Source organism: Oncorhynchus gorbuscha, linkage group LG24 (genome assembly GCF_021184085.1).
Source record: "Oncorhynchus gorbuscha isolate QuinsamMale2020 ecotype Even-year linkage group LG24, OgorEven_v1.0, whole genome shotgun sequence".
Classification (NCBI taxonomy): domain Eukaryota; kingdom Metazoa; phylum Chordata; class Actinopteri; order Salmoniformes; family Salmonidae; genus Oncorhynchus; species Oncorhynchus gorbuscha.
This window is the reverse complement of record NC_060196.1, coordinates 31,046,772-31,072,022: the sequence shown is the minus strand read 5'-3', so window position 1 is coordinate 31,072,022 and position 25,251 is coordinate 31,046,772. Positions and strand designations below refer to the sequence as shown.

At 43.5% G+C, this 25,251-nt stretch overlaps 4 protein-coding genes across 12 annotated transcripts in view; 1 reads left to right on the top strand and 3 right to left on the bottom strand.

Moving 5' to 3' along the window:
- Positions 1-266: 266 nt before the first annotated feature.
- On the bottom strand, positions 267-5,074 carry rnf139 (ring finger protein 139). 2 transcript variants are annotated; one of them, XM_046327365.1, is made up of 3 exons: positions 4,660-5,074; positions 1,396-3,105; positions 267-1,032 (listed from the first exon to the last, which is right to left on the bottom strand). In XM_046327365.1, exons 1-3 carry the CDS (start codon positions 4,820-4,822, stop codon positions 998-1,000), a joined length of 1,908 nt encoding a protein of 635 aa, XP_046183321.1. In that variant the 5' UTR covers positions 4,823-5,074; the 3' UTR covers positions 267-997. The 2 variants fall into 2 exon arrangements, with proteins under 2 accessions (XP_046183321.1, XP_046183320.1); XM_046327364.1 differs by having other exon boundaries at positions 267-3,105; positions 4,660-5,071.
- An 853-nt stretch (positions 5,075-5,927) lies between these two features.
- Positions 5,928-9,459, bottom strand: tatdn1 (TatD DNase domain containing 1). 3 transcript variants are annotated; one of them, XM_046326734.1, is made up of 12 exons: positions 9,370-9,459; positions 8,856-8,921; positions 8,604-8,653; positions 8,268-8,331; positions 8,013-8,156; positions 7,810-7,852; positions 7,592-7,677; positions 7,471-7,511; positions 7,263-7,339; positions 7,088-7,158; positions 6,856-6,982; positions 5,928-6,629 (listed from the first exon to the last, which is right to left on the bottom strand). In XM_046326734.1, the coding sequence occupies exons 1-12, from the start codon at positions 9,434-9,436 to the stop codon at positions 6,527-6,529; spliced, it is 939 nt and encodes a 312-aa protein (XP_046182690.1). In that variant the 5' UTR covers positions 9,437-9,459; the 3' UTR covers positions 5,928-6,526. The 3 variants fall into 3 exon arrangements, with proteins under 3 accessions (XP_046182690.1, XP_046182692.1, XP_046182693.1); XM_046326736.1 differs by lacking the exon at positions 9,370-9,459 and adding an exon at positions 9,293-9,358; XM_046326737.1 differs by lacking the exon at positions 9,370-9,459 and adding an exon at positions 9,027-9,045.
- Positions 9,460-9,662: 203 nt separating this feature from the next.
- On the top strand, positions 9,663-13,196 carry ndufb9 (NADH:ubiquinone oxidoreductase subunit B9). Its single transcript, XM_046326829.1, has 4 exons — positions 9,663-9,823; positions 10,146-10,338; positions 12,078-12,191; positions 12,809-13,196. The coding sequence occupies exons 1-4, from the start codon at positions 9,735-9,737 to the stop codon at positions 12,938-12,940; spliced, it is 528 nt and encodes a 175-aa protein (XP_046182785.1). The 5' UTR covers positions 9,663-9,734; the 3' UTR covers positions 12,941-13,196.
- Positions 13,197-13,317: 121 nt separating this feature from the next.
- The window catches only part of LOC124012329 (protein MTSS 1-like), a 46,805-nt gene continuing 34,871 nt past the window's right edge, over positions 13,318-25,251 (bottom strand). For 2 of the 6 annotated variants that reach the window (XM_046325822.1, XM_046325823.1), the window contains 9 exons: positions 21,890-22,047; positions 21,212-21,319; positions 20,930-21,027; positions 20,214-20,424; positions 18,899-19,027; positions 18,280-18,531; positions 17,711-17,866; positions 16,339-16,495; positions 13,318-16,057 (listed from right to left, as the gene is read on the bottom strand). In XM_046325822.1, coding sequence (XP_046181778.1) covers positions 15,711-16,057; positions 16,339-16,495; positions 17,711-17,866; positions 18,280-18,531; positions 18,899-19,027; positions 20,214-20,424; positions 20,930-21,027; positions 21,212-21,319; positions 21,890-22,047 — 1,616 coding nt within the window. In that variant the 3' untranslated portion in view covers positions 13,318-15,710. The remainder of the gene's footprint in view (positions 16,058-16,338; positions 16,496-17,710; positions 17,867-18,279; positions 18,532-18,898; positions 19,028-20,213; positions 20,425-20,929; positions 21,028-21,211; positions 21,320-21,889; positions 22,048-25,251) is intronic. The other 4 variants (XM_046325826.1, XM_046325827.1, XM_046325825.1 and 1 more) reach the window with 3 other exon arrangements.

The window sequence follows — 25,251 nt, the reverse complement described above, 5'->3', positions numbered from 1 at the left end:
TAACCCAGTTTTTCTGAAAATGGAAAAAATCAAACTATTGAGGATAAAAGTCTGTGCGTGATGACGTCGTGCACACAAAAATAACGTTCGCTGTTAAATTCTAACACCGAATGAAAAATACATTATTTTATGCAGATTTCAGAATATTCGCATGAAAATCTGATGCAAATTGGATGGAAATGTGGCTCATGTATTGCTGATATGAAAAGGTAACTCACTAGCGTGTACTACAGTGTTTGAAGTTATTGAGCACTTATTGACCAAACCACTATTAAAGATGATTTTATTTACATGAATATTTTTTTAAATACAAAATGCTAAATTAACAGCTTTACCTGTCATTAAAAGCAAACAACTAAACCAATAATCAAAGTCCTTCATTGCTGAAACAAACTGAAAGCACAGCTTTTCAATTAAATAAGATGCCTCTCAATTCCTGGTTAAGACAAGTGATACTTTCAGTAATTTCAATTCACCATGATTAATAATAATTACTATTGTATTGAAGATTACAATGTTATCTTTAGTTGCTCTGGAAGCTGTTGTCATTTCTAAAGAATGTAATTTCAGTTGTAAAATGTAAAATCAACTGCCCTTTAAAAACAAAAAATTGCAAAAGTGCAGATAAGCATCACTAACAAAACTATTTCAACCAAGTGAGTTGAAGTGCAGAGATCTCTTAATGAACACATGGTCTGAGCAAAACATGGTGCAATGTTGCGGTTTCATTTCCAAGGTAAGACTCAAACATCTCTTGAAGTCGAGTAAAGTAGCATCTCTCAAAACACTCATTTGAATACAACCTTCTCTTTTCTAAGGGAAAGTGTATTTTTATTACATGTACAATAACGTACACAATTTAAGCAAGGTCACACAAGAGACCAGTAGTAATAATAAGAGGTATATCTGTGATTACAGTAGAACTTCACATTTTAATTAAACCTCTTCTTGGCGCCGGAGCTCTTGGAGGCCCTCTCGGCTCCCTGCTTACATTCTTTCAGCAAAACAGCAAACACACGACCAACAGCATCCCTACAAAACACAAGGAATGTGGGTCTCTCACACAGAACTGTACCTGTTGGGACACCCAACCACCTAGGCACACTTCATCATAGCAGCTACACCTCTGCAAGCCCTTGGAGGAGCTAACCCAAAGACAAACAAAAAAGGAAACAAATCTTAAGAGTGAAAATGAGTGACATCCCTGATGTTGAGAAAATGTACTTAAATATATTATATATATTTATCTCTATAGGGCTGATCAGTCCCCGTTAGAGTCTGTGTCATCATTAATATAGTCTTCCTCTATGGGCGTTTCACCGTTCTCTGTCCCCCACTCATCCTCGTCATACTCAATACTATCATTATCCTCCAGTAGTTCATGCTCAGGCCCACCTGCGGCTGCTGCAGCCTCTGCCCCGCCGGGCTCTGCAAACTGGCCCAGGTCCCCGCCTGGCGCCACGTAGCCGTTGTTGTTGAAGGGCACCCTGTCCCGGGCCTCCTCCTCAATGTACACCTTCTGGTGGCACATGGGACACGTGTCCTGGATGTAGAGCCACTTACGGAGGCAGAGTGCGTGGAAGTAGTGTTGGCACGGCGTGATACGTGCCGACGTGGCAAACTCCTGGTAGCATATGGCGCAGACGTCCTCGATGTCGCGCAGCTGGCCACCCTTCACCTCCGGCAGGGAGTTGATCTTCTTGACAGCCGTACGGCGGTTGATGAAGGTCTTCCAGCCGTTCTTGGCCTGCAGGTAGATGTTGAAGTAGGCATGGAGGCACATCATGCAGGCGCGGATCTTGCTGCCCGCCTCGAACATCATGGTGTAGGCACCGTTTCCAAACATGATGACGCCAAAGACAAACTCGATGACGTTGCCTGTGGAGCGCACGCAGTAGACGTAGTCGTCCAGCTTCTCCCACAGCACGTTGTAGTAGCCATCCACCATAAACAGGGCGTAGACCGTCAGCGACACCACCACCTTGAGGCAGAGCTCCACACAGAAGGCTGTGACGGCGAACAGCCAGGTGTTGAGGGCGTAGCGGTGCCACAGGGTGTAGCTGAGCACAACAGGCAGCACGAAGAGGCAGAGCGATACCAGCAGGACCGGGAAGTGGCGGCGGAAGGAGGAGACGTGCGAGGCACTCAGCGACATGAGCACGGGGTCCGTCATGCCATGGATGAAGTGGAGGATGGCAGTCAGCAGAAGGCACATGTTGCGGCTGAGCCGCACCAGCCGTTCCTCAGGGTCCAGACCACTCAGGCCCGTTTGCAGGGCCAGGATGAAGAAAAGAACGGGCGCCACGAAGCCCAGCCGCTTGTCCTCTTCCTCGGTGGAGCCGATGAATGCCAGGATGCTGAGGCCCAGGTAGTGGGCGATGGACGAGATGACGGCACTCATGCCCAACACGGTCAGTGTAGAGTCGCAGCCGCTGATGATAAGGTTGCTGAACAGGTCCCAGAAGACGTCCCACGTCAGGTAGCTGTGTTCGCCGCTCTCGTGCCGCACCACCTTGACTACGTAGACCAGGATGATGGCCTGCGCTGTCATGCGTGTGAGCCAGAAGACACGCAGCACGTCCGGGAAGCGGATCCTCTTCCAGGTGTCCTCCACCAGAAGCTGCAGCCCGTAGATGCGGTACATGTGGCGCACCAGCAGGTAGACGTAGCGGCAGGAGTAGTAGAACCACTTGAGCTTAAGGGCCAGGCACACAGCCGTGTTCAGAGCCAGAGCCAGGCCCGAGGCCACCGCTACCAGTTGCCGTACGTCCACGGGAAGCTCGATGATGAGCCCCCACAGCGGAATCATAACATCCAGGACCACAAGAGCAGCAAACACAGACTGAATGTTTAGCAGCACCACATAGCCCATGCCGAAAAGGAGTTGCACCACGGCCATGCCCAACCATAGGGTGGGCCCGTTTCGTGGTACGAGTCTAAAGCCCAGCGCTGCTTTGTAGTAGGCGCTGTAGAAGTCTATGTGAGATATGGCGTAGTAGTTGATAAGAACCGCCACCACTCCCAGGAGCACAGCGAAGAATAGCGTGTAGAACTTGAATAGGGCCTTCTGGGACAACACCAGGACCACACTGGAGACCACGATACCTGAAACAAATTCAAACCATAGTGTCAACATGACATCAAGTGAAACAGATGATCTACTGTACAAAAGGTCTTGATTTATGATAAGGTTTAGAACTACATTTAGCTGGAGAGGGATCAGTAATTTGGTAGTATCTTACTTTAGGCAAACTACCAACCCTACCGTTGAGCTTGATTACACTGAACTATACTGGGGTCGGAAAACTTACCTCAATGCAGGGATGGGATATGCCACTGTTCTCCAAGTTATACCTTTATCCACACTGATGCATCGAGAATATTGAAATACTGCTAGTTTTCCTGGAAAACAAACCCTTTTCGTCCTCTTACAAGGTAGCCCTGGCAGCCATTATGAAATGGCACATCACGTTGAACAATGGCGGACACTGCCATTTCAAAATTGGCTGCAGTGTTTACTGTTTGCTAATATGAGGATGAAAAGGGCAGTGTTCCAGGTAAACAAACAGTATTTCAACATTCTCTATGTATCAGTGTGGATGAAGTGTAACTTGATATACAGTGGCATATCCCTTCCCTGCATGGAGGTACGTTTTCAGACCGATATCTCACTTCGGCTCCACTGTGTCTTAATGTAATTATGATTGCATTCCGACCCCAGTGTAGTTCAGTGTAATCAAGCGCAAAGGTAGGGTCGGTATGTAAAACTGTCTGAAAACATGTGTAACGATTGACATGTTTGCAAGGAGAGAGAGTTGTATGGTAACTTGCAGGGTAGGTAGGCTGTTTGACAAGGGTCATGCAAACATAGTGTTGGACTTAAGGGCAGTAAGTATGGCCAAAAAGTAACTGATCAAACACACACTGAGGTCAGCAAACTATCTAGACATGTTTGTTTGCCTGTGACAGTATTGACAGGCCAAAATGAAGGCCACAACATCAGTTATTTGTCCTGCATTGACAAAACAGGTTTACCCATACTTCATAACCTTACTTACTAGCTACTTGGCCAGAGGTAAATTATCCTACAACACCTGGCTGGTATTAATTTGTCTGATATGTTGATCATATGCCTGCCTAACGTTACTTGCCTGCCGAACGCTGGCTAGCTAAATGTACTAGAAAGCCCAGGAGTAAGGGGTAGGGTTATTAGCTACCTATCTGGCTAACAACTGCAAAGAACATGGTCTTCGTGTTGTTATCACTGGCTCCCGAATGGCACAGACGCAGACGTCAAAGGCACTGCATCTCAGTGCTAGAGCCGTTACAACAGAGCCTGGTTCGATTCCAGGCTGTATCACAACCGGCCGTGATTGAGAGTCCCATAATGCGGCGCACAGGAATTGGCCCAGCGTCTTCCAGGTTGGGGTTTGGCAGTCATTGTCAATAAGAATTTGTTCTTAACTGCTTTGCCTAGTTAAATAAAGGTCAAATAACACAAATAAGACGGCTTTGGGAGGATTGGGCTGTGGTCCAGGCCCTTCGCGGTTGACAGGTGACACGAGTCAGCCACACTGACGTCTGCAATAGTAACTCGTTAGCTGTCAAGAGGGTGACAGCAGCTCGCATGTAGGGGTCCAAAACTACTAATAATCTTACCCATTACTCGGATTAAAATCTTGCTCGCTGTTCCGGCCCATCCTGACCCAGGATCATAGTAAGAGTTAAAAATGGCGTCGATAATAAAGATACAAGGGACTCGAAATGCCACATCCAGCACGGTCAAGGCTTGTTGGCCGATTCGGACATTAGCTGAGGCCATGGCTTAGGGCGTAAATCCTGGAGGACTCGGTCACTCCGTTTAAAGAGTTAAAAACTCCAGCTTCTCGCTTCTTTTGGTGTCAACTTCCCACACGTCATTTAACGGGGTCCGTACAATCCGCCATATTCGCTGCCCTCCTGTTGCTATGCAAAGAACGCGGAAGTTGCTACTTTTTTTAAACCCTCGTGACGTTTTGGACGTCAAAAGGTGTAGTCTGTGACGTATCGACGTGCTTCATCAAAGATTTGTATATAACCAACCCAAGATAGACCAGAGCCTGTCTTTTCCAATGGGAGTGATTTTATCCTAGTGGGTAGAACAAGCAGTGAGTTGATGGGCAGAGCCAAGCACCATCTACTGAGATTCTATTGGCGCGTTGTAAGCAATTCTTTGCATATTTGCCCTAATCTGTGAAGTGCGCATGTGCAATAACTCTTGCGCTCCTTCTAAACGCAAATTTCAGAAACTTTGGCAAAGGGTGAAGTCTGCAAGTTTTTGGAAACAGAATACTGTATGTAGATCAAATGTTTTATTGATGAGAAAATCTGCAGAATGTTGGCCAAAATCCATCTCGCTCCATCTTTCCCGCTGCCGGCCACAGGACTTCTTCCTCTCATCACCATATTTGGTAGTGAGTGGAAACGCCAACCGGATGCTTCACATTTAGACATCTGGCGAAATATCTGGTGCATTCTCCTATTTGTGGCCTTATGGTGCTTTCTGCCGCGTTCACGTGCTAGTCGGAAATAGGATACTTTATTACAATATTACATCAATACAACAGTTACATGGGGAACACAAGGGGCAGCAGCGTTGGGCCAGTAACCTTTCGAATCCCTGAGCTGACAAAGTAAAAATATGTGGTTCCGCCCCTGAACAAGGCAATTAAACCCACTGTTCCCCAGTAGGCCGTCATTGTATATACGAATTTGTTCTTAACTGACTTGCCTAGTTAAATAAAGGTTAAAATACTTATACTTAAGTGATAATGCCCTCGAATCCGGTGTTTGGAGGATATATTAGCACGGGTGTTGTTCAGGCTGGCTTCGAGGGCATTACCCCTTTTATAAAACACATTCAAATAATGATTAACATTTTTATTAAAAACGTTATTTTGATTATTTAATTCATACTATTTCACACTTCCACAAGATAGTCCCAATACAAATCAAGGTTTGCTACCCAAGCCGGCTGGTCATTCAATCTATTGGTTCGGTTGCCAGAGACACGACCCAGTCGTTCAGTCTTTTTGATCTGTATCTATGGACATTACCCAGTTGTTCTTTCTAAATGTTCCATTGCCATACTGGCCGGCAATGTTCTTATACCTTGCTTTCCGCTGTTGAACACGAAATGTTAGTCTAAAATAAATGTGATATAATGTCTAGATTCTTTTTATTGTGGAGATCAAGTTTATAACGTCCCTCCCTGGGCTGATGAAACAGTGGATTGCACAGTCAGATGGAACAGAGCAAATAGGCATTTTAAGGCCATGCTATCTAAATTCTCCATTCAAAGTTAGTGATAAGGCATTTCTGAGGACTTCACTGATTGACACCAGCAAGTGCTAACATGAGCAGTTGGAGCCAGTTGGCAGATGGTATAAACATAAACCACTCTTGAAGAGTAGCATGAAATGCTCTTCCTTAAGGGCAAAAGGCATTTTCAAATTAGGTCCGGGAAAATGTATTTTTGGAAAAGTAATCAGCTTCCAGTAAAGAACACTTTCATGGTGGTGTTGTAAATTATGTTTGCCATCTCCACAGGATCCTCATTCCTTGCAGCAGCCATGATTTCAAGCACTTGTCTGGAACAAAGGAGAAAAAGCGATTCACGTGACAAAAAGTCAGATATCATCCTGAAGAACAACACAATGAGATCACAGGGCTAATCAATTCAGCTGGTAATGCTCAGATTAGAATGAATGAATGAATGAACAAGTCCAAGTTGGGTCATCCATGTAACATACTATATGCTAAGGAGACCCCCAGATTTTGTACAATCCCTTTCAACCTAGGAACCAACTGACATACATGATATGGCAAGGCTCGTTCCTGTCCTTCAAGCAGTGTCCTGCCTCCCATTTCTTCTTGGTGGGAAATGTAGTTTTGATGTGCTTGGCCCCCGCATGAGTGTTCTTCACCCCACACCATGGAGCATCTAGAAATGAGAGGAGAGCATTCACTCAAACTAGCATTCTCCCAATATTCTGAAGCAAAATGAGACAGACTAATATCAGCACTTTTTCTCAGCAGACTCACAAACCTGTCTCAATCATCAGTCTTTCACTGGGAATGGACTTCATCGCTTCAATATTTGCTCCTGTTTTCAAAGAACTGAAATGGTGAGAGAACAAAAACAAAGATTTGGCATGAAATAGACAATATTTACACAGGTCACTATTCTCCATAATAACTTCTCAACCTCAAAATGATCTCACCAGCCGTTTATGCCAATATATAGATCCAGTTCAGTGAGGGCAGCAGCATCTTCTTTAGTTCCATCAAAAGAATGGACCTGGTAGATTTGAAAAGCATTCAATGACACTCTGATTTATGAACTTTTCTAGGGGTCAAGGGGAAATAATGTATTCATTACATGAATGGTTCTCAACTACAAAATAGCATCCGATTGAGAAATTTCCTTACCACACCTCCGACACATCGGTCTCTGTTTCTCTTCATGATGTCTGCCAAGAAAACAAATGACAATATAAAACATTTGCCATTGTCATGGCATCAAGAGGCAGATGTGAGACAACAAACATACCAAGGAAGTCCTTATGCGAGTTTCTGCAGTGAAGGAACATTGGCAGTTTGGTTTCCTCAGCCAAGTCGAACTGCTTCTCAAAATACCTGTCACAGGGAAAAAGTGGTTTGATGCACTTATAATCTTAACTTTGACATTTTTCCTTTCGTTAAGTGCAGTACATTATTTGTATTGGTGCAGTCTAGAAACATTATTCTAAAAGAAAAAAGGTAACTCACTTCATTTGAGTTTCTTTTGGACAGAATTCCAACCTGTCAAAATCTGTGATGTTGAGAGCAGAGGCATATAGTGGGCTAAATAACTTGACCCATTTATTGTACATGTACCAGTATGTTGAAACTGTAAACAACACTAAAACATACATGTATAACAGGGACTGTTAAGAGTTGGAGATGATGACAATATATGGCTGCCAACCTACCTAATCCACATTCTCCAATGGCCACCACCTTGCCCTTGTTTGATGTTGCCAACTCCCTCAGTGATGTGAAGTACTGATCTGGTCCACTCTGTTCAAACTCACTGCAGCGTGTTGGATGACATCCAACTGTACTGTAAAATTCCTCTGTGCATAGAAACAAATTGGATAACCATAATGAAACTGTTATAACTCTGATAGTGCTGACAAAATGTATTAACACACGAGTGAATAATCATTTTGATACATCATCATTACCTCTGGACTCTGCTAATTTGAGGGCCTCCTTGCTGTCTTCAAGATTTCCCCCCGTGATCATGAACTGTAAGCATTAGGGAACATGACCCAGGGTTCTCCAACCCGGTTCCTGGAGAGCTACGCTCCTGTAGGTTTTCACTCCAACCCCAGTTGTAACTAACCTAAGTCGGTGCATCAACCAGCTAATTATTAGGATCAGGTGCCGTAGATTAGGGTTAGAGTGATAACCAACAGGACAGTAGCTCTCCAGGAAAAGGGTTGGATTGCCCTGATATAGGCTATTCACACGATATCATTTATGATATTGACATGAAATTAAACTGACACAAATCTTACCTTTTGGACTCCGACTTTGACAGCACGGTCAATTATCTGATCAAAGTCACCTGCAAATTATTTATTTTTTTAAATAAAAAAGTTGACCAATTTATGAGTATATAACTAGGCAACAATGAAGTACAGATATGTTAGAAATGCTTAATACGTTCCCAATCAGCCTAGCAAATGTAACGTATATTGCACATATCAGATCAGATGTTTCATTTGGCCGTGTTATGTAGCCCAAATGCATGTTCAACTCACACCTACCTTGGTGTTTTTGAGTTCCTCTGTAAACTCCTCGAAACATAGGGTCCGTTAGGTTAATACCGATATCTGTGGAGCAGAATGGCATACATAATCATAACTCAGAAATCATATATATCCCCTGCTTTATAGGCATCCATGTCTATAGTAAGTACTAAGCAGCTTAGTACTTACATAATTCACACAAGACAACCTTACATCACGTTCAGTTTTACCACAAATAGGCAGCCCAACAGCAATTTTGAACCGTGTATAAAGTTAGGCTATTGTCAAGTGGCACAGTAACAATAGACCATCTCTGATTCTGTAGATGATTCCTGTACAAGCTTCCATGCACAGCTAATGTAATAATGTATTAGACTAGCTGTCGTTTCGCAGTTGTGGTGGGTTCTGTAAGCTAAAATAGCTATCAGTAGTACTGTACATTCAGCAACACCCACTTCTCTAATTTAGACAACGTATAGTTGCTTGTAGTATATGGCAGCACTGCTCAATCCGATCCATGGTAACGTCTTACCTATACATTTTAAGTGTGCCATCCTTGCCAAGCTGCTGAAAGAAACTCCACATGCAATTTTGAGCATTTCCCATTATTCTACAACCTCATACACAATTACCATGTATAACCAAATAGATGCGCATATTTTATATTTACCTTTGTCTCAGGTGACGAAAAATGATAATAACGAAAGGAAATAGTATGTGTTGTGTATTATTACATCCACTCTAGATCATTATCATATATCCTTTTCTATTATCAATATTGCTAAATAGTACAAATGTATGTTACGCATCACGTAGGTGTAAACTGTAATGCCAAATCGCAGACATCCAATGTCCCACAATCCTCATCGCCGCCGAAGGTGACAGGGGACAGAAAAAATGGCAACTGCGTACCTTACTCACCACCAAAAAGTCTTGAGGCTGTACAAAAAATCCTTGAGGCACCTTGAATCATGGTGTATTTTTAGGTAAGCAAAGTTGTTCTAGTTATGGAGTCGTATTGAATAATGTGCAATGTTCTTATCGACTGCATGGAACCAACTAGCTAGCTCGCTAGGTCACCCTCTGTTTACCCCTGCGCGGTGCTAATGTAACGATAAGCTCTCTGACATGCTATAGTAACTAGCTGATGGATAAACAATACATTAGCTAGCTATCTGCTCGATTCAAGTTGGTGTTTTCCTCTGTACTATGATAGCTAATGTGTTTAGCTAGCTGTCGATCATACACGCACAGTCAGTGTAGCCTATTGTTGTTGGCACCACCTAACAGTACTAATTTGGATTACAGGGATAAATACCGCTTTTACGCGTGTATGATGAGGGCACGCTTCGACGAGGCCAAGGATGAGAAGGACATGGTCAAAGCCACTATGATGCTGAAGGCAGGAGAGGAGGAATTCTGGTCTAACCAACACCCCCAGCCTTACCTATTCCCTGACTCTCCCGGAGGAACTTCCTATGAAAGATATGAAATGTACAAGGTAACTAAATTAGGAGATTGTCCAACATCTGCATTGTGTGTTACGGATTAGGGTCCATCTTTTATCCTGGGATTTACGGTATTACTAGTTAAGTACACAAGGGGGCACCAAAAAGATTCATAAAAGCCCATTGATTGGGAGTCTATTACCACAATGCAAACAAAATTAGCACAAGTAATAGCAAATCTCCATGGAGGCTGCTAGCTGAATATGATAACGAGCACAAATGAAAATAAACAAATTACAAAGACAGACAATCCAGCTCATTTAGTTACAGTACCAGTCAAATGTTTGGACACAGCTACTCATTCAATAATATATCACAGACAGTGTCACCAGCAAAGCACCATCACACTTCCTCCTCCATGCTTCACGGTGGGAACCACACATGCGGAGATCATCCGTTCACCTACTCTGCGTCTCACAAAGACACAGCAGTTGGAACCAAAAATCTCAAATTTGGACTCATCAAACCAAAGGACAGATTTCCACTGGTCTAATGTCCATTGCTCGTGTTTCTTTGCCCAAGCAAGTCTCTTGGGCCAAGAAGAGAGGTTTTTGAGACTGCACTTGAAGAAACTTTCAAAGTTCTTGAAATGTTCTGGATTGACAGACCTTCGTTTCTTAAAGTAATGATGGACTGTCATTTCTCATTGCTTATTGGAGCTCTTCTTGCCAGAATATGGACTTGTTTTTATACCAAATAGGGTTATTTTCTGTATACCTTGTCACAACAACTGATTGGCTCAAACGCATTAAGGAAAGAAAATTGTACAACTTAACAAGGCACACCTGTTAATTGAAATGCATTCCAAGTGACTACCTCATGAAGCTGGTTGAGAGAATGCCAATAGTGTGCAAAGCTGTCAAGGTGGCTACTTTGAAGAATCTCAAATATTTTATATTTAAATTATATTTAACACTTTTTGGCTGTGTTATCTCATAGTTTTGATGTCTTCACTACAATGTAGGAAATAGTCAAAATAAAGACACTCTGGAATGAGTAGGTGTGTCCAAACATTTGACTGGTATTGTAGGTAGGAGCTACTGAATGTAATTTTTGGTGACTTTGGACATTTACAAGCGAATGTGAACGAGAGACATTGTGCAAATGAACAAAGTTTTGTTGAAAAAGAACAGTACAGGCTCTGAAGCAGCATGTGTACACTGTGCCTGGAGTCGCTAGAGCAACGGTTAGTGCAACGGTCCTGCCTGCTTTGCTTAGAGAAGAGGTGGCAGGAGTAGACAGGGCCGAGAACGGACAGGACAAAAAACTCAAGGAAACCATGTAGTGGCAGCTGTACAGATAACTCATCCAAAGGGCACTGACTTCTCAAACACGGCCGATGCGAACACTGGTGCCTTGTGACCTTATTAATTCAGCCATTTGTTTAGATAAACTTAGGGGTCGTGTTAACTTGCAAGTTTACACAGAATTCTTAGTTGTTACTTTTCTCAATCTAAAGGTACAACCTACATTTGAGCCAATATCTTAACTAGCTGCTGCTGAACAGGTTATTATAGCTGACACATTTTCATTTTCAAAAAACGACTTCATATCGAAGGACTGCATTTGACGGCCTGCACATGCGCAGTTCGGCACAAGATGACCGTTAGAACCGATTAAGTTTTTCTGTGCATGAGTTTAGCTAGCCAAAGTCGCCATGACATCTCCAAGCTTGATCTGGGAATTCTATTGGAGAAGCAGTTTTCTGATTTCTTGTATTCTGTTTGTACAGGTCCCCGAATGGTGTCTAGATCACTGGCATCCGTCAGAGAAGGCCATGTATCCTGACTACTTTGCCAAGAGGGAGCAGTGGAAGAAGCTGCGAGAACAGAGCTGGGCAGGAGAGGTGAGTTAGGCTACAGTCCCTTTTCCATTAAGTGAAGAATTCTGTCCATTCTCTGTGCTAAACAAAGCATCAAAGTTAAAGAATGCATGATTTGATGTTCACCAGTGGGTCTGTTTTTACATTTAGTAGTTTAGCACAAGCCCTTATCCATTGTGACTTAGTGCATTCATCTTAAGATAGCTATTTTAGAAGAAAAATGTACTTACTATGATTGTGATATGTGGTCGTCCCACCTAGCTATCAGAAAAGTCACTGCTAGTAGGGGGGGAAAGCAATGGGCAAGTGTTAGTTTACAAAAGGTACTTTTATGTTTTATTTTATATCTTTATATTTGCCGACAAGTACACTCCAACCTAAATCCTCCAAAAAGGGTCTGAGTTGGGAAGTCATTTGATTTATGCAATGTTCGAAGTCATAATCAAGGCACTGACATATTTTCTTTGGAGTTCTTTAATTACTTCCCTCCTGTTGGATTAGAAATATGACATTTATCAAACGTTCATATTAATTAAATAACCCAATTGATTATACTACCTTCAGACCGCCATATCAATCTACATCAATTGTTGAAATTTGAACTGTTCTGAGTCTTAAGCTGGTGTCATCTCTCATTTCAGGTTCAGCAGCTGCAGGAAGAGACCCCTGCCATTGGGCCCAAGACAGAGGCCCTGCCCCCGGCCCGCAAGGACGGTGACCTCCCCCCTCTGTGGTGGCAGTACGTCACCCGCCCCAGGGAGCGCCCCGTCTAAGAGCCCCCGGATGACACTACCTGGTGATAACTCCATAGTGGCACATGGCAGCTCACCACGGTACCTACTACCACAACAGCATGCAGATTCACCTCCTGGTGAATTACTATCCATCTGTGAAGATAATTATATAATGGAGTCGTTTTGGAAGATGTTGCAGTATGTTTTGTCAAAAGATATTCCACCCTGCCTGAATGACTTTCAAATGTACTTTTCCTGTACAAGGACATCTGTTTAAATAAATATGAGTATCATTCATGTGTCTCTTGAGCAAGTGATTCCAATTTTATGATCTCCATTTAGTCAGGAAATCATACTACAACAATGAGACGTTTGATGTGAAATGTAGAAAGCAGAAAATCAAAGAAACACTTATAGAACATTTTTCAACAGACGCACATTCTGCTACATCTTTATTTTTAGCTGAAACAACTGTTACATAGAAAATAGGAGACAGAATTCCGGAACTGAACAATAATTATCTTCGACAACGTCAGTGGTACAGAAAGAGGTCAACTCTGTCCAAAACATGTCTCTAGGTCATCAGCAACTGACTCACAGGGCTAAAGTACTAGTGTGTGTCAATCTAGACCACAATCTGCGTCCCATTGCTCCTTCATTTCCTTGCCTCTTTTCCCTCGTGTCCGTGAACTTGAAGATGAACACATTAACATTATGTTTACATCATATTACTTTTACCTGTCACATAAGTAGGCTAAGTCCTCTTGAATCTGACCACGAAGAAAAGGAAATGAGAGAAGGAAACTATTGCAGACTATTGGGACAAAACCTCGTATTTGCAAGGTGTGAGTTTAACTTGGATTACTTCTAACCATTTAGCATACATTAGATTTAGCAACGTATCTTTACACCAACGGCTGAACTTTCAAAAGAAAATACTACAGTATATTACAGCTAACTTTTACATGGACAATATCAGACCATTTGTATAGAATAATTGAGTTGTGAGCCATACAGGATTTTCAGCTTCATATGCATGTCGTTGCATCGGCCACACTTTAGTTTCCCCTGCCTTACCTGTCTTGAATGGAAAAATAATCCGGCTGCAGTCACTATGCAGAAAGTCAAACTGCTCTCAAATGGGGGAAATGTATTGGGATAAATAGGTTCAGTATAAAAATGAGCTTTAACACGTTTGAGTAAAAAAATAACAAAAAACATGCATTACTCGATCTCATTTAACGGGCTGTGTGTTTGACAGTGAAGCTGGTCTACAACACCACAAACTAAGGTATGGCGTTCATGAAAAATTATAGTGGAAGATATGACAAAGTTTAGAATATGTACACATATTAGGCCATGTTATTTTGTGAAATACTTTAGGTAGTTGCAATAGTGAATTCTGTCTTCAGTTCACGGTGCTTAACACAAGCTAAGAAACTCCACTATGTTACCTTTCACTTTTGAATATTCTAACACTTAGTTTGATTGACTTCTAGTTACCAGTGATCACCACTAGCTTTCACAGAGTCTACTAGTATTTTCACAGCAGGACAAGCACTTGTTACATTTTCCAGTTTTATTTGCGTATGAATCCTCTGTATGCCCTTTAGCACAGCATCACTTGCATTGAAATAAATGATCAGTCTCAAGCGTAATAAACTCTCGGGTTCTAATTCTAGAGAAAAACAGGAAAGTAAATAAGCCTATCCTATAGCCACCAATCAATGAGTGCTTCCACTGACACCAGAGTTGCATTCAAGGTAGAAACCCTTTGCAACATATTTTACTATTGACAAATGATGTGACACCCGTTGACAAACACTCCTTCGATTGTTAAGAATTGCTCGTGTGGCAAGTCTTTGCGTCCTTATTTGCTGACCAAGAAGCTTCCTATTGACAGTGGGTTGTATTTATTCTCGCTCTGAATCTTTTGGCGGTCTAGTTTATTAGGGTTGCAATTATTTGGGGTAGAACATGCAATTGGATTTATTTTTCAATGGCAAAATAAAAAAAATTGATAAAACACTGGCTATTACAGGAAAGTAAAATGTTGCTCTCCATTGTGGTTATTTCCCTATGTACCCCTCTTCTCCACACAGTCTTATCCTCTATATCTTTCTCCCTCCAATCTTTTTTTTGTTTTGTTGCTGTGGATTCACAGAGAAGATGAATCATATTCAGTAAAATAAAGTCATTTAAGTTAATTAATCTCTAAGTCTTTTGGCACCTTTCATGACAATGGACGGGTAAAACGTGAAAGTACGAAGAGGAGCATTGTTCACAAAACATACAAACGCATCAAAATATAAATATGTACATACAAATAAAAGATTATATATTTTCCGTCATTTGAAAATAGTCAAAGCAGTTGTCGCTCCGTTTCCCTCCTCCCCAACTTTCCCGTGTCTAGACTCCCACCCTTTTCTTAAACCTATGGGTGAAGACACAGATACTGTATGTGATTCAATCTGCTACATTGAGGGGCAGTGGACATTGTACACTAAGCGAAGCATCTCACACTATTCGCGGCGCCGACCGGTCGTTGGATGCCGTCTTCTTCAGCTTGACCCCTCGCCGTATGGCCAAGAGCACGTCTTCCCCCTCGCCGCACCCGGGCTCCTCCTCCTGAACCTCTGGCAGGGCCTCGCGGTCCCACTCCGACAGCCTACTACCAGACTGAGGTGGGGAAGTGGGAGGATCGGAGGGGGCCTGAGTGTCCCAAGTTGCCTTGGGAGACACCAACAACCCGTTGTCACCCGCTGAAGAGAGTGGGCTGCGGGGGCTCAGTGGTCCCCCTCCCTCACTCTCACCCCTGAAGAACACCCCCGGGGTGCTCGGGCACAGTGGGCGTCTTGACGGGGATCATGGGGGGCTTGACAGGGATGGGGCCCAGACCCAAGCTTCCGGAGGGCCGGCGCAGGTTGGGCTTGGAGGAGGGCGTGCGGCGGATGGTGGCCACCCCGGGGGTGACAATGCTGGCGGGGGAGGGGGCCGTGGTGGGGATGCCCGCTGTGGAGGCCGGCCGCTTGGCATGGAACATGCGGCGGTAGGACTGGCTGATGTCACTGTTGCGGGGGATGGTGGAGGACTTGTCGAAGTCGGCCTGGTCTGTCTCCTGGTCACCACCCACGGAGAAGTAGTCGTAGTCGGACACTGGCGGGAAGAGATAATATGTGGATGAGGATCATTGTCACCTACACACACAGTACACTTCAAATACACATTTTTCATCCGTATGGATATTAATAAGAATATGCCATCAGAGGTTCAGATCGTTATTCAAAACACGACTAACACAGACTATTCTTCACTATAATTCAAAGTGAGTGGATCCCTATCAAATATCCATACATTAACCTTCTACGGTACATATTAAGGACTGACAGCGATTACCCCTAACATGCAGCGGGAGACACACATACACACTACAGTACCTTGTGAGGGGATGGTGTCCTCAGAGCAGCAGGGCGTGGTGTTCTGGGTGCTGTAGCCACTGGAGCACTGCAGGGAGTCCCTGCTGGAGCGCTGGATATCCAGCTGCAACCCGCGGGCCAGAGCCAGGGCCAGCTCCTCATGGGCCTCCGCCTCCTCCTGCCGACACACACATATTAAGACGTATAGCTTATACATACCTATGCAATACGGGCCCTATTCAGACTTGGGATAAGTTGACTTTAAGGACAATTCCTGCCACTTTTCAATCTCATTTTCATTATCTCCAGCACCATACCAGTGTCTACAGATCTGAAAACGGCACGGTCTATGAGCTATGATCTGTGGTTAAGATGATAAGAAGAAAGGTCCTAAAAAACTATATGCTTATCTGTGACATCACAGAGTAGGATTACAAGTTTTTAACGAGGGAGGATATTTTCTGGCTCCCCACACATCACCGTAAATCTCAGTGTTTGAAAATCACCGTTAATAACATTTTGTAACATTTTGGTGATGTCATCGGGTATATTTTATTCTACAACATATAGAAATGCGCCGTTTTCACATACAGTATGTAGACAATGGTATTGTTATGGGGGAAATGAGATCGAAAAGCGGGTGAGTTTCCCTTTAATATGGACTTAAGTAAAAATAAATGTCGACCTAAGTCCACATTTTATTAAGTCCATGTTATCTCAAGCATACAGCAAATACATATTAAAACACATATTTCACACCAAAAACAGACAACTGCATTAAACAGCCGCACAACAGACCTGGGTTAAATACTATGTCAAATACTTTTAAAAACTTGAGCGGTGCTCGATTTAGTTTCCCTTATAGTATACAGTGAACATTTGACAGGTCTTTAGTACAATAAAACTACACACATGGCATTCACATGGTCATAAAACACATTCATATACTGTACACCTCTACATTAAGGATATAGGTATTAGCATCCACGTGTTTCTGTAATTATGGGTGTAGCTGATTCGTGATTTCGCCCACTGAGAAACGCTGCCTGCCTGCCTGTCTGTCTGCCTCGTCCCGACACCTACACGTTTATTACTAGGGGACAGCTGGAGATCGAATTTGAATATTGAAACAATGTTAAAAACAAATGTCAGAGAGACTGATAACAAGGTTTATACAAATCTCTGCTTTGAAAACTAAATGTTAGTCTAAAAGAAATGTCAGAATGTCTAGATGCTTTTTATAGTGGAGATCAAATGTTTAAATTGATTGGCTGAGCTGATGGAACAGAGTAAATAGGCATTTTAACTTCATAGATTTAGCCGGTGGTAACTTGTGGAATAGATACCGGCTGGAATGCGGTTTTAACCAATCAGCATTCAGGATTAGACCCACCCGCTGTATAACTGCATTGGTGCCCTTGGCTCTCTGGGGCTCATCCCCTGGTGTGGAGGCCTGGGGGCTGCTGGGATCTGGAGTCTGCCTCTTCTCCTTGGTCCTCCTCAAGGTGTTCACCATGGGCTGGTCGTAGGGCCCTGGCTTGGCCCAGTCCTACAAAACACAGAGAGACAAAGCTCTTGAGCAATGCCCACGAAAAATAGCTCAGCTCTGTTGTGTAGCTCTGATAGCTCTGTTGTGTTCATTACGCAAGAAACGGAAGAAAAAGGACTGAAACTGATTGGGTTTTTATAGCATTCATGCATTTATGAATGACATTTATACTGTATGACTTCACATATAAAGACTTGCATAATGTAACCGGAGAGTGTTTGCAATCTCCCTGTGATTGTGAGACGTGACTGTGAGACGTGATTGTGAGACGTGACTGTGAGACGTGACTGTGAGACGTGACTGTGAGACGTGATTGTATCAGTGTCTGATCATCCACAGAGGAGACTGGAAGAGAAGGAGGAGAATAAGGAAGGAGGAAGAGGAGGAGGCGGTCGATGACAGAACGGACGCACCTTCCAGGTGAGGACCTTGGAAGAGGGGATCATGCCCGGTCCCAGGGCGCAATAGGGGGGGTTGTCCACCAGGAGGGTGGAACCTGGTCTCGACCATGCCCACTCGGGGGAGGTGGGAGAGTAGGAGGGCGAGGCGAGGGGGGTGGAGGGGGAGGATGGAGGGAGGTCGGGGTAGACCTCCTGCATGCCCCCGCCAGACAGATAGGGGGCTGCGGAGGGCCCCTGATGATGATGATCATACCCGTTTGACAGCTGAATGTGAGTGGAGGACAAAGTGACACAACAATGAGAAATCATAAGTCAAAATGGCAGCTGCTGGTGATGAAAAAGGAAGGTCAAAATGATGCACACGACTGACACCAGATGGAATCTAATAACATCAAATCCTGGTAGCAGACACCTGTGTCATGTTCAGCAGGTACATTTAGAAACAAATGAGAAACGGAGAAGGTAGGCTACTACTTGTCCAATAAGAATGCTCCTGTATTTGAGGCCCACTGAACATGACGCTGTTGTCTATGTGACAGGAATGAGGGAGGTTTGATCAACCAGCAAATGTGCACCTAATAACACTGCTCGTGTTTTGTACGTGTCTATGAGTGTCTAAACGTGTGTTCACCTGTTCCACCCTAGTGCTGGAGCAGGTCTCCTTAGAGGAGGCAGGTGAGGAAGAGGAGGACGAGGAGGAGCTGCCCTCACTGACAGGCTGGCAAGTCTCAGAGATGGCCGAGGATGAAGAGGTAGAGGTCTGCAGCAAAGCCGTGCAGCAGGACAGAAAGGCGCACACACACACAAATATACATGAAAAGATTCTCACACACACACACACACACACACACACACACACACACACACACACACACACACACACACACACACACACACACACACACACACACACACACACACACACACACACACACACACACACACACACACACACACACACACACACACACACACACACAAAGAAGCAGTTCAAAACAAAGCAGCCACAAAGAGACACGTAAGAAAGACAAGACGCACAGACAGAAGTACAGAGAAAAAGAACAGGAGAAAAACATTCTGGGTTTGCAACATCGATAAGAAGAAAAACATATGAGACATATCCGACAAAAGCTATAAGCACTACGGCGAAGCATGACAGTTATGCAAATCAGCATGACTTGTCACACACTAAACAGCTGACAGTATGCAGACGCAGAGATTGCAATGGACCGTATTACTAATAGTAGAGTCATACAGCAGGTGCTGAGTCTAAGGTGGGCGGGTGGGTGGGGGGGGCTTATGTACACACTTCAAAAAAACAGAGGAGCTGCTCAGCCACTAAAATCCTTCCACATAGCACAGCCATTTCAGTGGTAATTGAGCAGCCACAACAAAGGCACATACTTCCAGCCACCACTGAGACCCCACAAGCCTTATCTTGTATCTAAGCAACACTGTAGTTGTCATACAGGAATACAATACGTAATCTACATGATCTACGTGCAGTGACTAAACACACACTTTGTGTGTGTATGCGTGGGTGCGCAATCAATCAGACCCAGGTGTGTGTTGGGTCTGTGAGCAGGGTTCCTGGCTGGTTGGGCTGCTGCTCACCCCTGTGGCCCTACTGGTCTAATGTAATGTGGGTTTGAATGTGAGGGTGACTCATCGAGATCTATCTGCACCGTTTCTCACAGTGACGCCAACCTCTGCTGTCTCTAATGAGCCCCGTTACCTAGCAACCTGGGAGGATTGTCTCTCACCAGCAACAGAGCCCAGGTGGGGAGAATGAAGTGTCGGGTGGAATACAATGTCACCGTTACTGTGTGTGTGCATATGTTTTAGTTCATAGAGTATGTTGCTGCTTCTTAGCGGTTTAGGGTTTGAGGGGTGTTGATAAAGTAGTCGTAACACCACAAGTTCCTGTTCTCGTTTCTCCGTAGTACCTGTGGGTGGGTGTCAGGGGGCATGGGCGAGGGCGACTTGGACTGGTAGGCATCCTGGGAGATGAAGCCGGAGTCGTGGGAAGAGACACTAGAAAGGCGGGCGGGGCCTTGCTGAGGGAGGGCGGAGCTCCGGTAGCGATAGTGGGAGGTGGGGGAGTGGCAGTGAGAGCCGCTGGAGCGAGAGTCGCTGCTGTTGACGCTGTTCAGACTACTGCGAGAGACAATGAGAGAACACCGTCTTTTGGTTACTATGGATATTGGTAACTGGTTCTCAACTGAAATGCCTGGTTAAACTAAGTAAATAGATAAATAAATATTGATTCAAAACAACATTTACATGTTAAGGTTTTTAAAAGACTAGGTTACTAGGTCATTGCAAACAGCTACAGTTTGAACAAGTTACAGCGCCAGCCACAAACAGAGGTTGCTAACAAGCTCGCCTAGAACACAAATATGATGATTTCTTTGGCCCTAACGCCTCGCACTTCACATAAATTATTGAGACAGTTAACTCATTCGTTATGGAGGTGTTCTGCGGCTTCACATTTGTAAACATTCAGATTATGGCAAAAATGTCAAAGCTACAGTACCACCTCCAATCCACAAGATGGAGTAGGAGGACTGAATGCTAGGCTGATTCGTCACTCCCAGTCCATACTATGTTCTCAACCAACGGAGAGGTTTGGGTGTAGTGATTTGTGGGCATGCTCACTAACCTGCACATGCTGGACTTCCTGGATGCTGTGGTGCTGGGGGAGGAAGGAGGGGTCTGGTAGGACCAGCTGCTCTCAGATCCCTTCAGGTCCAGAATGACCTTGGAGGAAGAACATCAGAACAACAAGCCCTATTTCTAGAGGGAAATGGATTTCCTTACCATTGTACCTCCGATCGTGTGAATCAGTAACACAGAGACACTAACCGTTATCCAGGACATGAGTGTAACATGCAAAAAGAGGACTATTTAAGCCCTGTGTGAGAGTGCGGGCCAAATCACTGACCTGCTCGCTGGCGGGAGGCAGCTTGTGGGGGTCCATGGTCAGAGCCTTCAGATCATCAGTGAGGGTCTGCAGGTGAGTGATCTCCCCCAACATGGACATCTCCTCTTCCTGATGAACAAGAATGGCGGGTTGGTGTAAGGCAGGGATGTCCAAACCGGTTCCCGGAGAGCTGTCCAACTCTGTTCCTGTATGTTTTCACTCCAACCCCAGTTGTAACTAACCTGGTTCAGTTTATCAACCAGCTAATTATTAGAATCAGGTGTGCTAGATTAGGGTTGGAGTGAAAACCTACAGGACGGTAGCTCTCCAGGAACAGGGTTGGAGAGCCCTGGTGTAAGGGATTGTGCTAGCTTATGAATGTGGTATCCATTTCAAATGAGATCTTGTTCTCCATTAATTCAATACTTCTACTTTTAGACTGTGAATTGAAGCAGGTCATCCCTCTCTACTGGGATTTTCCAAATCTCTTTGGAGAGCAAGATACACTGGCAATAGAAACACTTAGAATAGATTACATTAATCACGTTCACAGGTGCATAGCAGAAGCAAAAACTAAAGTAAACTGACCAGCATGGAATACCGCAGGTTGTGTCTACTTCCAGAATAAACATTTACTAACAAATGCAACATTTGAGTCACGTACACCTTCACCAAAATAAAATTGCCAAATGGACTGACCACGACGGGCCTCAGCATGGAGACTAAGGTGCAGAAGCGGCTCCGCTCCTCCACCAGGGCCTTCCTGACCGCCTGCTTCTCTGTCTCCTCCAGAAGCAGGTACTTATCACTGATGTCCTGCATGGCATTGTCCAGCTGGGGCTGGATGTCCCCCCGGCCTGCAGCACACACACACACACACACACACACATACACAACAACCATCTTTTGTTAGTTTTATCCTAACTTAGGGTTTAGGAGGGACAAGGTTTTTCTGAGTACACAGCAACATAATCGATGTTCGGTCTCAAACCAGACAAAGGGACTGTGGCCGTGTGAGGTGAAAACAGCACAAAAAGACACCAATGTCTCTTAAAGGTATGTTTTAATTGAATTGTTGTGGTTTCCAGTCGTCATCGTCATCACCATTAGATATATGGTTATATAGATATAACCATCAATCCCGTGCACTACTTCACACTTAATCTTTTGATCACTAATGGTCTGTGTGATCATAGACAATTTATATCTATTAGTACAATCCTCACAGTGCCATCTCAAGCACCAATCAAATCATGTTGTGGAACCGGTTGGTGTTTACATCGGGGTCACACCCTCACAATTTTAGACAGACTTAGGATTCGGGAACACACTGAAGAACCATCGCCTTAGGAGATGGGAGTGTATTTATGTAATCGCTCTTCACAAAATGGAGCATTGTTCTAATTTGGACATTTTACTCTCTCAAATTCAACCACTTAATCGTATCAAATCAGTGTCTTTGGTTTTACTGACATTCAAAAATCTAGCCGTGTTTTAATATAAAAAGTGTGACTTTTTTATTTAAAGGTCCAATGCAGCCATTTTTGTCTCTAATTATTTCTGGTTAACAATTAAGTAACTTACTGTGATTGTTTTCAATTAAAATGGTCAAAAACTAACAAAAATTGATTCTTAGCAAAGATCAATTTCTCAAGCAAGAATTTTGCTAGGACTGTCTGTGAGTGGTCTGGGTGGGGAAAACTGAAAACTAGCTGTTAGTGGCACAGAGGTTTGGAACCAGGGTGGGAAATCAACTTTTGTCCACCAGCTACCGTCCGTGGCAGGTCAATTTTTAAAAAATCTACCAGCCATTCAGATTTTTTGCCATAATTACACCAAAAAAATATACATATAAACGAATGAGCATGATTTATGTTTTTCAAAAAAGCAATGTATTTATTACTAGTAAGAAGTAATGGGGTATATTGCCTAAACTTTAAACCAATGTATGTTCAAATAAATAATTTACACTGAACTAAAATATAAACGCAACATGCAACAATTTCAAAGATTGTACAGAGTTACAGTTCATATAAGGAAATCAGTCAATCTAAATCAATTCATTAGGCCCTAATCTATGGATTTCACATGACTGGGAATACAGATCTGCATCTGTTGGTCACAGATACCTTTAAAAAAAGGTAGTTAAATGGATCAGAAAACCAGTCAGTATCTGGTGTGACCACCATTTGCCTCATGCAGCGCGACACATCTCCTTCGCATAGAGTTGATCAGGCTGTTGATTGTGGCCTATGGAAGGTTGTCCCACACCTCTTCAATGGCTGTTCGATGTTGCTGAATATTGTCGGGAACTGCAATACGCTGTTGTACAACATCAATCCAGAGCAGCCCAAACATGCTCAATTTGTGACGTCTGGTGAGTATGCAGGCCATGGAAGAACCTTGACATTTTCAGTTTACAGGAATTGTGTACAGATTCTTGCGTCATGGGGCCATGCATTATCATGCTGAAACATGATCTGATGGCGGTGGATGAATGGCACGACAAAGGGCCTCAGGATGTCGTCACGGTATCTCTGTGCAATCAAATTGCCATTGATAAAATGTGTTCATAGTCTGTATAAACCAATTTGTGTGTAACATTTGAGAGAAATAAGCTTTTGTGCATATGGAACATTTATGGGATCTTTAATTTCAGGTCATCAAACATGGGACCAACACCTATATTTTTGTTCAGTATAGATACAATAGTAAAAACAGATAGACAGCTCTAAAACCAAACATCAAGAATCAACAGAGTGCCAACCCTGCCACAAAAGGCTGATTGATATGGCTTATTCATTATTATTATTATTATTGTTCAGGGCTCTACGGTCTACGGCTATGCGGACAGTTTTTTTTTACAAGGACTACGTCAGTAACTAGAAATGTAAAAGAACACAAATAAATCTAGTAGAACAATTTACATATGAGAGTTTTAATTATAAGAAATTACTAAAGGTTTTTAGGACTGATCCATGCTCAATCAAGCCTTTACCGTGACAACTTGGGCACTTGCATGTCTGTGATGAAAAAATATCTGACTGTGACACCTTCCTAGCATCAGACAGTTGCAGCAACTAACCTAGCCTGTGAACAAAACAATGTAACTGGCCAAGAAACACGAGGGCAAAGTCACACTTTAGTAACCATTTTTTGTCAATTCGACCAACTTCTACATGTGGCCTTTAAAAAAATATATATCCCAAATTCTTTGTGTGACCACCCGCCAACATGGCTGGTGAAATAGACATTCTTACTCGCCAATGAAAAAAATCTACCCGCATTTGGCAGGTGGCAGGTGAACTCTTTCTTATTGCTCTATTAACTAATTGAGCACCTGGTGATGACACCAGGCAGGCCAAAACTCCCTCCCACAAAACAGGCTGAAATTTTAGGTCGGCCTTTTCAAACAGCTCTTACACTGAAAGGGCATTAAGAACACAATCTAAGTAGATTAAGTATCAAGACATTGTGTGCTAAAATGATAAAACTCTAGTCTGAACTTGTAGAGAAAGGTTCAATAATCTCCTCTGTAGGCTTTAATGACGTAAACATGCAATTAAAGTTTTACATTTCTTAGAAGAGCCAGTACTAGTTATGTGGTTAAGGCTTGATAGATGGAGGCCCTTCTTATTTTCCAGGGAAAGCACTGCAGAGGAATTCCTTCACAGGACACAGAATGCAACGTTTGGTTTCCCACAGTATTTACTGTGTGCTGAAGGATCACATTCGGGCATGTTGCTGCTCTCTATTTCACTCATAGAAATGCACTGGGGGAGTTTCCCTGTGCTATATAACAGGCTAGGGAGACTATTGAACCAGCGAGCTCTGACCACATCTGAGGTTCCTCAGGGATCAGTTATCGGTCCTGTTTGTTTTGTCTTACATGTGAGATTGAAGCTGGAAATCAAACTCTTTTGACGGTCAGGATAATATGGCCTTGTTTATAATCACAATAGGCCTTTTATGCTACTGAAACAGACAAACAGACTGGTTCAAAAGGCAAATGTCTAGTTTTTCCGTTGTAATTGCAAATTATTTGTGTTTGGTGAATGTAT

Excerpts from the sequence above, each read along its gene's own strand:
- rnf139 (XM_046327364.1), bottom strand. The coding sequence starts at position 4,822 with ATGGCCTCAGCTAATGTCCGAATCGGCCAACAAGCCTTGACCGTGCTG. Across the intron at positions 3,106-4,659 it reads GATTTTAATCCGAGTAATGG|GTATCGTGGTCTCCAGTGTG; the intron begins GTAAGATTATTA and ends AATTTGTTTCAG.
- ndufb9 (XM_046326829.1), top strand. The coding sequence starts at position 9,735 with ATGGCAACTGCGTACCTTACTCACCACCAAAAAGTCTTGAGGCTGTAC. Across the intron at positions 9,824-10,145 it reads GAATCATGGTGTATTTTTAG|GGATAAATACCGCTTTTACG; the intron begins GTAAGCAAAGTT and ends TTTGGATTACAG. Across the intron at positions 10,339-12,077 it reads AAAGATATGAAATGTACAAG|GTCCCCGAATGGTGTCTAGA; the intron begins GTAACTAAATTA and ends CTGTTTGTACAG.
- tatdn1 (XM_046326734.1), bottom strand. The coding sequence starts at position 9,436 with ATGCTCAAAATTGCATGTGGAGTTTCTTTCAGCAGCTTGGCAAGGATG. Across the intron at positions 7,853-8,012 it reads CATTGGAGAATGTGGATTAG|ATTTTGACAGGTTGGAATTC; the intron begins GTAGGTTGGCAG and ends TCAACATCACAG. Across the intron at positions 7,159-7,262 it reads TATATTGGCATAAACGGCTG|TTCTTTGAAAACAGGAGCAA; the intron begins GTGAGATCATTT and ends TCACCATTTCAG.